Source organism: Arctopsyche grandis, chromosome 2, assembly GCF_051622035.1.
Source record: "Arctopsyche grandis isolate Sample6627 chromosome 2, ASM5162203v2, whole genome shotgun sequence".
In the NCBI taxonomy this organism is placed as follows: Eukaryota; Metazoa; Arthropoda; class Insecta; order Trichoptera; family Hydropsychidae; genus Arctopsyche; species Arctopsyche grandis.
In genome coordinates, this window is record NC_135356.1 from 2,408,480 (window position 1) to 2,421,515 (window position 13,036).

General features: G+C 34.5%; 1 protein-coding gene across 1 annotated transcript; it reads right to left on the reverse strand.

Annotated features, from left to right (window-relative positions):
* Window positions 1-2,966: 2,966 nt before the first annotated feature.
* Window positions 2,967-7,070, reverse strand: Xxylt (Xyloside xylosyltransferase). Its single transcript, XM_077445664.1, has 4 exons — window positions 6,394-7,070; window positions 3,965-4,106; window positions 3,515-3,876; window positions 2,967-3,432 (listed from the first exon to the last, which is right to left on the reverse strand). The coding sequence occupies exons 1-4, from the start codon at window positions 6,833-6,835 to the stop codon at window positions 3,242-3,244; spliced, it is 1,137 nt and encodes a 378-aa protein (XP_077301790.1). The 5' UTR covers window positions 6,836-7,070; the 3' UTR covers window positions 2,967-3,241.
* Window positions 7,071-13,036: the final 5,966 nt, after the last annotated feature.

Genomic DNA, 13,036 nt, shown 5'->3' on the forward strand with positions numbered 1-13,036 from the left:
TCTTTATTACTCGATTAATACAGGTGTATTTGTATGTACAGCGAAGTAGGTAAAGGATTCACTGGAACGAGCTAGGTCGAGTTCCTGAAGCTCACTGGCATCTGGGGACGATGCACTGGTTTTATAAATTACTAGTGTTGGGCCCGTTGATTTCAACGGGTGGTTTCGAAAAGGAATTGAAACTCGAATAAAAATAAAGTTAAAGATATTGAATCGACTGGTTTCGGAAAGAAATTGATGCACGAATTACGAAGTGATTACGAATTACGAACTACGTTTTGTGCATCGCCGACCTCCTGCCGCCTTTGCCCCCGATGCCTCCGTCGCTCCGGGGCTTTCGGCCCCAGCGCCGCCGACGCCTCCGGCGCCCCCAGCGCCCCGATGCCTTCGGCACCCCGGGGGCTTCGCCCCCAGCGCCGCTGACGCCTTCGGCGCCGCCAGCGCCCCCGGCAATGAAAAAAATGAAAAAACTGAAAAAATGAAAAAAATGAAAAAACTGAAAAAATGAAAAAAATTAAAAAAATTAAAAAACTGAAAAAATGAAAAAAATTAAAAAACTGAAAAAATGAAAAAAATTAAAAAACTGAAAAAATGAAAAAAATGAAAAAATGAAAAAAATTAAAAAAATTAAAAAAATGAAAAAACTGAAAAAATGAAAAAAATGAAAAAACTGAAAAAATGAAAATACCTGAAAAAATGAAAAAAATTTAAAAACTGAAAAAATTAAAAAAATGAAAATTATGAAAAAAATGAAAATTATGAAAAAAATTAAAAAAACTGAAAAAACCTGAAAAAAACTGAAAAATATGAAAAAACTGAAAAATATGAAAAAAATGAAAAAAAAAAAATTTTTGTTCCCCATACGGTTGATCGTCCGTCACAAATATATATACAAATATATATACAAATATACAAATATATTTAGCGACAGTCCGTTTTTATATATATTATTTTGGTGTTGCTTGAGCAACGCGTAGCTGGGCTGGTGAGATCACGTTCTGGAAGATTCCGACGGGGTCGAGGTCTTCCTTTGTGTTCGATGTTTGATGCGTAGTTGCGTAGCTCCTTGGGATTTCCCGTGTACTCGTGATTGCGTATCTGGAGCGAGTCGAATCGCCTTTATGGGTAAGCTGGACGAAGTTTTTCTTCCACGGCTAACTTTCGTGTACGAGAAGAGGACACGATGATGTCATTTGTACAGATTAAGTTCGATGAGGGAAATAGGTGATATCACAAGTCGTGCTATATCTCTACAATGGTAAACGGTACATACTCACTTAATTTACGCGAGCGGGATACAACAGGAACAAGTGGAACAGGCTTTTCCTCCCGTATTAATGTGCGCGCGCAGAATACGGGAGGGAAAGCATGTTCCACTTGTTCCTGTTGTATCCTGCTCGCGCAAATTAAGTGAGTATGTACCGTTTACCAGGAACAATTTTTTTTTTTGATCTTTCGACTTAAGATCTTTCGATTTTCGATCTTTGCCTTCCGATATTTGTGTTTTCTGTAATTTAACATTCTGTCTCGTCACGTAGACCCGGAAAATTTCATACATATCGGTGTAGATATTGCTAGTGTTAACAGTGCCAATAACGCATGCAATTCCCATTCCCGTTCCCCCATTGGCTACGTTTACATTACCGATATCTACACCCGATCCACCCAATATTTAGGAATTTTTCCATATCCAGTTCCCATATTGCAACCTGTGGTTGCTATTTAGCAACTGGTTATGGAAAAATTCGCAAATATCGGGTGGATCGGGTGTAGATATCGGTAGTGTAAACGGTAAACGGACTACTAGTCATATGTGAACCAGTCACAGGACAACCGGTCGCTCTAGATCGGTCACACGTGATCACCCGGCACACTAAAACTGGTCACACCCTAAAATCGGTCACGAGAAAACTGGTTGACCGATTTTACATAGGATGTGACCAGTTTTCTCGTGACCAGTTTTAGTGTGATGGGTGATCACGTGTGACCGATCTAGAGCGACCGGTTGTCCTGTGACCGGTTCACATTTGACTAGTAATCACCGAACCAGTGTAAACGTAGTCATTGGCTACGTCCACACAACCGATATCTACACCCGATATTTGCGAATTTTTCCACAACCAGTTCCTAAATAGCAGCCACAGGTTGCAATATGGGAACTGGATATGGAATATTCGAGAATATTGTTAGAAAAACTCAGGCAGCGAACACATTTTAAATTATTCAATTATGTTACCCTAAAGGTACGATTCCACCAAAATAGTGTGCAGCACATTTGTTTACAAACATTTTGTGCAAAACTACAGCACAACACGTACTTTTTTACAGAAACCATCGCAGACATACACACGTGTAAGTTTCATCGCAATCGGTTGAATGGTATACGAACGCATACGTGTCAGACAAACATTGGTTTTTGTTTTATACAAGATTTGGGCAATTTTCTGTACGTTTTATTTTATTATTTTCTGTATGTTTATTTTATTATTTTTGTTATTCTTGATTTATGTATTTTTATTATAACCACATTGAGGCTTTGGGGCTACCTATATTGATTTTTAAAAAATAAAATAAAATAACAGAATGTTTCGAATGGTAAACGGGTTACTTGTCAAATGTGAATCGCTAACAGAATAACCGCTCGCATGAAAATTGTTCGTGCGGATTTCACGTCGCACGAAAACTGCTCGCAAATACTTTTTTTTACGAGATTTTTATTATTATCGACTAGCGAATATTTTTTTTGAACAAAAAAATCTTTTGAAAAAATCCAATTTTAATGATATCAAATAATCAAAAAAAATATATTTATGTATCACTTATCATTCAAAATTGTTGGATAGAAATTATTTAGACCAAATTAATTTAAAAAATCAGCATTTTTAAGGTAGACACTTTTTTTTTTTACTGCTACTCTAAGTTATACAGAAATCTTGGTACCAGTCGTAAAATAAAATTCAGTATATATTTACTATATAAAATTTATTCTTATTCAAATATTGGCACATAAAAATAATACTGTTTCTAATTTAAAAAAAAGCAGAATAACTATTGATAAATTTTGTTTCGAAACACATAGGTATCACAGTTATTTGAAACAGATCAAATTTGTTCGAAGAATACAAAAAAATCTTCAGTGTTTCTTAAATATAATCAAAAAACGTACGTCTTATTATTAGATTTAAACATTTTATAAATTCTTCAAATACAATTCGGATCATAGAACGAGTAAGTTCATTGTCTAAACTTTTAAAACGTAGTTTTCGTTTTGTGCTATCGCAGTGTTGCAGTTTCCATGGAGTATTTTCACCGACTCGTCACATTTAAAGTAATCGTCAAATATTTTGACATCGACATATTGTCGCCACCACTTGCACAACTGTCTATTAAAACCGCAGTCCAAAGTGTGAAACAATTCTGGCTTTTCGTAACCTAAAATATAAAACATTTCACTTAAAAACACACACACACATAATGATAGTAAAATCTTGTAAGATGTGAAAAAATCGGAAACCTAATAACGTAAAAAAATCTTGATCTCCTAAATGTCCCTTGAAAGAGTATGTTTTAGTCAGATTTCGAACAACATCACATTTTAATAAGTTCGCGAAGGTTTTCGATCGACGCAAACGTTCCAAATTCAACAGAATCACGCCTGAATTGAATCCTGGAAACCCTTCGGTTTCTGCATCCGCTCCATTCACTCCATTGCTCCTATTCGAAGCTAGATTTGAAGTGTCCGCTGCATTACCTTTGGAAAAATGTGGTTCAGATCCAAACCGCGTGTTTTTATGCTTCGTTCTATAGTTATAAAGAACATGTCTGTACACTGGGGATAGTTCGTATCCCAATCCATACAAGTTTGTAGATGAAAACCTGAAAAATATAAAAACAAAACATCAATCGTGTAAATGAGCATAACGTCTGAATAATACCTATATATATATATAAAACGCATAATTACTTGTCGAACTCTTTGAATAGCAATTCTATGCTACTTTTAAAACGCAAATCGCAATCCAGTGATATAATCTGGGTTTGATCTTCGGGTGCAATTCGATGGAGACCCAACGACAGATAAAATAGAGCATCCGAGTAATAAGAACCTGAGGAAAAAATAAATTTAAAGCTGCAAATGATTTGGTCAATTCTCTCTCAAAGTATATACATAGGCATGAAATATTACGCAAAATTGTTTAAAATAATAATTTCATACATTGAGCAATGTTTTAAATACGTCATCATCATATATATAATATGCAATATAAGCTTTTAATTCATCAAAAATTCAACATCGCAATTATATTATCTCACAGCTCAGCTAAATTCGATATATGCAAAGTTGCACTGGTGACAAAATCATCAATAAATAATGGAATTGATGAATAGATCTTCAAATTGATTCAAAAGAAAAATACCGGCGTAATAAAATTTTATATAAAGATCGTAGTTACAGTCAAATTATTAGCAAAAATAGGTTGAGCATTTCCTAGACATAGAAATAGACTAGTCAGTGTAACTTTAAATTGTAATTAATCAAAAGATAATGTCTTTTCTTTATTAAACTTCGTCTACATAATGATTGAAGAAGATTTAAGTTGTATTTTTGTTGACATAACATCTCAAATGTAGATATATTTGGACTTCCAAACTATGGTGCTTTTTTTGTATAAGGGTAGTATATATTTTTTGCTATCTATGTATATCTTTCTAATTATTTTATATCATATCTAATATATAATCTAATTATTTATTTGTTTAACCAGCAGAATAGACTAATGATTAGCATATAATGCTTTGAACAAATAAACCATTTACGTTAAAATGAGGCAATAATATTAATACTAAGACAAAAAATAATGTGTAAAATAGAACAGTAGCTATTAGAGTATAATTAATATATGTAATTGATTATAATTAACCAGCAGAATAGACTAGTGGTTAGGATATAAAGCTTTGAACAAAATGGTCACAGGTTCAAATCCCACTGGTTTCTGCTGGCCAGATCTTGGATTTGTGACTCCAGGTCGTTCGTTTTCTATTAGAGTTTGCCTATTTATCTGATTTCCATTGAGACAATAATTCTAACAAATCGGCAACCTTACCCATTTTCTTGCAAACCTCGAGTTTTCACCAATATTGAATTTCGCTGAATTGTATAAAATGCTGCAAATTTACAAATTCGACTATAAATGTCTCCGAGGATGTTAATTAATTTATCAGACCTTGGCTTGTGACTCCAAGTCGATCGTTTCCTATCAGAGTTTGCCAATTTATCTGATTTTCATTGAAACGGTTCCAACAAATTGGCAACCTTTACCCATTTCTCGCGATTTTCTCTGATTCGTATAAAAATCCACGACAACATGTTAATTGATATGTATTTACTGAATTGCGCTTTCTCAAAAGATCATGTTTTAAAATAATAATAATATACCTGATAACACCCAAGTATTATTATTAATTATGTTACGCAAAACAGTTCGGCTAAATTTTAAACCCTTTAAAAGGTGTCATTAGTATTCATTCTTCTACAGATGATGGTATCATACTGAATTATTAAGCATCTGTCGACGGCTTCTCGTCCTGAATCCATTCGTCATCATCCAAACATCAAACATGAATCCATTTTGGAACAGTATGTACATATCTAATAATCGCACCTCACTTTATATAAAATATAATTATTTTCTTAATAAAAATATGAATACTTCGTAAAACAAGTAAAATCGCAACATACAAGGCAATGTTATAATCAAAGATCGGACTTGAATGGATGCTTTTCGCACAAAAAATGCTTCAATATTATCAATTGCTTAGAAAAATCATGCCAGTTTGCTCTGAAAAGTAAATGTCCAATGCCTATCTTTGGTTATAATAACAATTCTAAATATGTATAACGCTAACAATTCGCACAATTGGCCGCATGGAATTTGGCAAGTCTTAAATAGCAGAAGTTTTGCCTTTTTTAAGGAAAAAAAATATTTTCTTTTTTATTATCATATATTCAGATAATCGCTTTTGAATGATCTTTTCAATTTTTTCATAATTTTATGTAGAAGCTGTTGTTGAATCTGGATGATCAAAGTGCTTCTCTATATTGGGAAACATTTAATAATAGTGTTCATCGTCTAAAAATATATGACCTAAAAATTTATAAAACACAGATTCCCAATCAACCAGATGCTAAGCTGAAAAAAAAAGGTTCAATAATGAAGAAATGGATTTCGCACATTGTTTACAAGATGGTCATTAGCGTTTTGTATTTCAGCAAATGTGTGTTATTTTGCAAAAGTTATCAGTTGTTAAGAAGTAACTGTATATGAAAATGTGGTGAAGGTCACAAATTTGAAAAGTTTGTTTGATTCATATATTACGTATATTGATTATAACCTGGTTTGGAACTGAAGTGGGGCGTCATGCATTGGACGATATCGGATAAGTTGCGAGCGCACTCCTCGACATCGTACATCGAATATGTGGGTGTGGGCTTTAAGTTTTCCGGGCTTTGTGATGAAGTCGAGGGGTAGTGCAGTGAAAGGAGACGATCGATGAGGAGTCTGGCGGCGTCCCGACTCGTCACGTCGCTGATGACGTTGAGATGTAGCACGACGTCGCGGCTGTGCATCATCATGCTGTCCAACATCGCCTCAAGTTTGAGACCCAGGGGCGAGTTGGCGCCCGCTTTGGTGAAGGTGAGCCAGACATGGCGCGTGGGGGGTATGCGGGGGGTTGTGGGTGCTCCGCCACGAATGTGGGTGCTACGCCCCGCTAGATACAATGCCGATGCGATCAGCAGCGACGCGAGCGCGACCGCCTTCACCAAATGACGCATCGGCGGACATTTGATGTTTGACGTTGACACTTGACAATGATCCAAAGCTCGGCTTTTACACCCTAAGCTTTCGCTATTGAGCTTTATTCCAAAGTGAATTCATGCCAGGGATGTGGAATTATTATCAAGTCGTGGCTTTCTACTATTAGCCTCTTCTATACTTTGTAGGGATATAGCACGACTTGTACCATACGAAACTAGGTCGATGATGTCACCTATTTCCCTCATCGAACTTAATCTGTACAAATGACATCATCACGTCCTGTTCTGGTACACGAAAGTCAGCCTTGGCCGAAACACTTCGTCCAGCTTACCCATAAACAGTGCCGGCCTTACACCCGATGGCGCCCTTGGGCATTTTTTTCTAAACATCCTTAAAAAATTATTTCTTTTCTAAAAAAATAGATTACCATCCTCCTTTTCCTGGGTTTGGGACATTGCTACAGTTTCAGGCAATGTCAGCAAAAGCATACCAACCCAAATTTTTGGATATAATTCTTTTAAATTATGCTATTTTATAAAATTTAATACAATGAGGATTAATTTTACCTTGAACTTTATTTGAAAGAAAGGCTTTTAAATTGATAAGTTTGTGGCGGCTCGCTTATACGACATGGTCGAGTTTGGTTGCCTTCCTGCGAGTGGGGACCAACCCAGCTGGGTTCGGAGAGCCACTACTCACTCTGTCTTCAGCTGTCATATAATAAACACGTGCATTAACATGCCAGTCGTCTCATTCGTTCATCCTCCATAAGTTCATTGCTAATAATATCAGATTTTGAATTCGCGGTGAGCTTAATCTGAAGATCGGCTCTTTCCAGTAGATTGTTTACAAAATACAAAAAACCCCACATCTTTAAATATTCGTTTAACTGTTCGAATCTAAGATATTTTTTTTAGGAATATAATTATACGTAATCAGCTAGAATCTTCCAGCGATATATTGAAGCTGAAAATACATAGTGTAAACAATTTTCGGAGAATATCGAAAAAAGTTTGCCATGTTACAGAAGATTTCGCAGCGTCATATAGCACAAGATTTAAATTGTGGTTGCCACGGGGTAACGTTAATTAAAATACAGAAGGGAATGCGCATTCACTCAATAAATAGAATTTGCCGAGTACAAATGTTCGAGTTTAGAAAGTAAAGGTGCCTTTGGCGCTCTAATCTAAAACTTTGTAGGGTTTTTGGCGCTCTAATTTTAAATTTTAAGCGGCTTTGGCTCATCGAATGGCGCCCTAACTTATTTGGCGCCCTCGGGCGCCACCCAACCTAGCCCCCCCTTAAAACCGGCACTGCCCATAAAGGCGATTCGACTCGCTCCAGATATGCAATCACAAGTACACGGGACATCCCAAGGAGCTACGCAACTACGCATCAAACATATAACACAAAGGAAGACCTCGACTAATTATGTCCGATGTTTATATCATTAATTTTTATCTTCGTGACAATTGACGTGTATAATAAATGTATATAGCGCTTTAAAGCATAGGTTCCCAAACTTATTTTCCCCGTGGACCCCTAACCCAGTATTTTATCCTTCGTGGACCCCCTCCCCCAGGATGCCTAATAGTGAATTTAGTAATAGTGTAATTTTTTTAAATACAAATATGAACACACTGTGATAGGTTTTTTTGTATAGTGGGCAATTGTAAAAAAAAATATGTATATTTTTTATTCTTATCGTTATTGAATTTTTTTTTAATGAAAATGAACAAATCAAAAGACAAAAAAATTCTTACATAAAATAATAAATTCTGTTAATGAGAGGGATGAACCTGATGCTCCTATATCAATTGGTCAATAATTGGGTTCAAATTTGTAAGGTACAGTCGTAAATCTCCACGTTCAGTGATTTGCAAACCGATTTCTTTTTTTCGTAAGAAAATTGGTAACTGCACTAAAACCTCTTTCCACGAGGTGCGAAGAAGGAAATGCTATCAAAAACTTTCTTGCGATAGCCCACAATACAGGATAAGCAACAAGGATATCTTTCTGCAGCCAGAAATGCTGGTAACCCTTTCTAAACTGTACCTTAAGTTCTTTGTTTGTCCTTAATTCTATCAATTCTTCTTGTACTGTGTATTTAAACCCGCATTATTTTGATTAATTTTGATTCCATTGATTCCGGTCCGTGGACCCCCATTTACATCTCGTGGACCCCCATTTTTTACTAACCTCTTATACGTTTCACATGGTTTTCGTGTAAGTGGTAATTTTTTTTTCTTCCTGTCAGGAACCCCCTGGCAGTCCTCACGAACCCCCGGGAGTCCGTACGGATCACTTTGGGAACCTCTGCTTTAAAGTAATAAAAATTTAACCGTAAGCAGAACTTGGTGGTGATCTATGGTTTGTTTGGATTAGCTATAATTTTTATACCTGCTTTCTATTGGATTTCTAAATATGTAATTCTAGTTGGAAATGTTGTTGGCTTTCAACAGATCGTCAGCACTCAAAGGGTTAAAGATCGTTATCGAGCTGTTCTCGAGTGTCAAATTCAAGTTATGTACATATTTATTGGAGCGCTAACGTGGTAAATTTAAAAATGCACTCCAAAATCCATACCGGAAAAGAAAGAAACGGTATCGATTGCCCGAATTTCAATCATCGACTGTATGTACAATTGACAGTCGAAGACTTAATTGCGATAATGTTTAATAATTATATAAAAAATATTTCTATATTTTACTAGCCTCTTCTTAGTTCGGAAATGATTTTGTCGTGTGACGAAGTTTGGATTCTTATTATGATTGTAAATAATTCATTCGTGGAGCATGTCCGCCATTTCTGTTTGTTTTGGGTACATATTGATTCGCATCTGCGCAGATGATCCAGCTGTAGATTTGGAATAGGGTTGCCAATAATTCCGGATTGAACCATGTCGTACTGTCACTGTCATAGGTCAAGCCTGTTTAAATTTTTTTTACTGAAACGTATGTTCTGTGATGTGGGGAAAATATATATTCTATATTCCAGCTTTCATATTTAAATTCAGCATGTGTATGTATGTACATATATTGATAATACCATACTCGTTATGCAAGTGCCGAAGAAATTTCTTCTGCACTATCTCGATGAATAAACTTAGTTAGTTACTAGGTGGAAAGTCAAAATTATAAACTGAAATGAAGTGTTACGGGGACGAGTAGGAGATGGTATATGTAATTTATAAAAAAAAATAATGTTTATATTTTATTTTCCAAAAGAAGCATTTTGTGTAGACGAGATCTATGCAGACATGTTTTGAGATGCGTGATACAAGTCTCGAACACAAAATTACTAGTTACAAGTTACCAGTTTAATTCGGCAGTTTAATCACAAGTGGGGTTCAATATGGCTGACATGAGTAGATATACAACAAGGATATTAATTTCAACCAATGACAGAATTTTGGTAAAACAATTGGCATTCATGCGTAAGTCTTAGTATTTGATATATTTGTCCTTTGGGGGTATCACGAAATGGTTGAATAAAAACACACAATTAGTCATGCAAATTAACCCTTTGAGTGCTGACGACTTTTCTGTTGAAAGCCCGCCACGCTTAAAATTTCGCCAACATTTCCAACTAGAATTATTTAGAAATCCAATAGAAAGCAGGTATAAAAAGTGTAGCTTATCCAAACAAACACTAGATATCTACCGCTGAGGATTTCGAGTTTTGTAAATGTGTGTTTAAACTCTTTAATATATCTTGAAACAATATAAAATAAACAAAAGAAGTCTATTAATGAATTTGTTTTTCCAAAACTAGTTGCATCTTCTTCATTGTTGCTAAAATTTAATGCTCACAATCTAAATGCCAAGCCACAATCTAAAATACTCGGCAGTTGGGGTTTCAATGGAGAAATTCTATGTGGTTATAAATTCAGAAGTTCCGGTGTAAACCAGTCTTTATAAACATTGACACGGATTACACCAGCCATGTTCAATGAATTTTTTTTTCGATGCTACCAAAAAAGGCTTAGTGGGCAGTATTCTTGTTTATTTTTTACATACTTAAAAATAAACAAGAATATTTACATTGGTAAAATGCCAATCGGCGTTGGTCAGAATTCAAAGGATTAAGAGGAATAATGATATGATGTGATAACACTGAGCAACAAAAAATCACGTTTTTAAGTTACCGGAGCGGAGACGAACCAATCTTCACTAACTTTGACCCACTGAATTCGAATATGATAATGATTTTTGTTGGCTGGTGATTGTTTACGAGATAAGAGCGTTTAAAAAAATGCGCGAGTTTTACAGTTTTTTGGCTTTTGTTTTTTATTAAAAATATATTTTTGACTTTTAAAATTCACTAGTCAATTAATTACAACTATTTTAAGGCAATGAAATATCACAATCAATAGGAAAAACATCTGACTATTGATTGCAATACTCACTTTGAGCACAGCAATACAAGATTTTGGGTTAAAGACCGCAAAAGCCAAAAAACTGTAAAATGATCACCAACCAACAAAAATTATTATCATATTCGAATTCAGTGGGTCAAAGTTAGTAAAGATCGGTTAGTCTCCGCTCTGGTAATTTTTTTTGTTGCTCAGTGTAATAAAAACAATATTTTAAGTTTTGGATATTTGACATATGTATCCTGTGAAGGTATCGAGAAATGGTTGAATGGATATGCAGATAAAGAGGGATAATAATATTTGAGATTACAAATATGTAGTGGGACAATTCAAATAACAGTCTCGAGACAATTAAGGCATTGAAAGTTTCGTAAATAATAAGATATCAAAATTAAGAGAAAAATATCAATTAAACGTGCGTTTAAATAATTAAGATTAGATAATACGTGAGAAAAAGAGTAATATATTATAAATACATAGTACATAGGTTTGTAAGATATTTACCACATAACAGTAGTGACAACCCTATCGTGAGCGGTTACTTGCTGCAAGCAACCGTGTCAATCGATATTGCAGGGCAGCGTTTCCCAACCTGTGGTACGCGGTTGATGGGTGGTGGTACGCGAAAAAAAATCAGTAATGGCGGACATGCAGGAATGAATGATTTACAATCATAAAAATAGAAATATTTTTTATATCTAATATATAATTTCGAAAGAGACTTTGTAAGTTTGTGTCTTTGTTTGGGAACTTCGAAAACAAAATAAAATTTCCATGGCGACAATTCAATTGGTTGAACATTATATTTTTTTCGATTCAAATAAATTTAATAAAAAATCAAATGAATATTTACTATTAGATTCGCCATGCTTAAGCTGTTTATATTGCAAATATTGAGCGAAGCCGAGTAAAACAACTAGTAATTAATAAAAATTATCTTAATCAGTCAACGTCGACTTTAATATGTACAGTGGATGATCGAAAATCTGGCAATTTATACGTTTTCCTGAGATCCGGCATGGATTTTGGAGTGCATTTTTAAATTTACCGCGTTCACGCTTCTATAAATAAATAACTTGAATTTGACACTTGAGAACAGTTCGATAATAATCTTTAATGTTGCAGATAAAATTGAAAGTACATATGATTAGAAAATTAGATTTTTGGAATTTATGTATCGAAGATGATCAAACTGAAGTATTTGAAACTTAACATAATATACTGAAAACAAGAGTCGTATGTCTCGGGATATACGTGAAAAAATAATTGAATATTTAATAGAACTGGTTGAGAGAGCTTTCTCTTCATATGTTTTAGTAAGACAAATATAGAAATGGATTGAAACCAGCTCCAGACTTAAAGGTAAGTTCGGCATCAGTTGAACCAAATTAAAAAAAACTAAGTACAAGGATTTCATTAAATTTATTTTGTATGGAGATTTAATGAATAGAAAACATATTATATGTACTTTGTAATTTTCTGTTTTTAGTAAAACCATTTATCAATAATAGAAGTATGACAGAATAGTAGATAAATATATAAAACTTTGAGCATTTTATAATTGTGAATCCGCAAATAACTTTTTTCCACAAAATTTCTTATCAAAACAGATCTTCATATGCTACATATCCTGTCTTCACAATCCTTACCATGCAAATACTACATATATATATATTTTCCTCACTGCGATGGAATTTTGCTCGTGTTGATTCTGAATTGGTTTATAATGAGGTTCGTTCAATTGACTGGCGCCAAATGTACCTCATGAATACTGGTGATGCTGTTGAATATTTGTATTATACACTTTATAATATTTTTGACAGTCATGTTCCTCGGTTCATCA

Coding starts and splice junctions, on each gene's coding strand:
- Xxylt (XM_077445664.1), bottom strand. CDS start 6,835: ATGCGTCATTTGGTGAAGGCGGTCGCGCTCGCGTCGCTGCTGATCGCA. Junction 3,877..3,964: donor CTATTCAAAGAGTTCGACAA/GTAATTATGCGT, acceptor TATATTTTTCAG/GTTTTCATCTACAAACTTGT. Junction 3,433..3,514: donor AGATTTTTTTACGTTATTAG/GTTTCCGATTTT, acceptor TTTATATTTTAG/GTTACGAAAAGCCAGAATTG.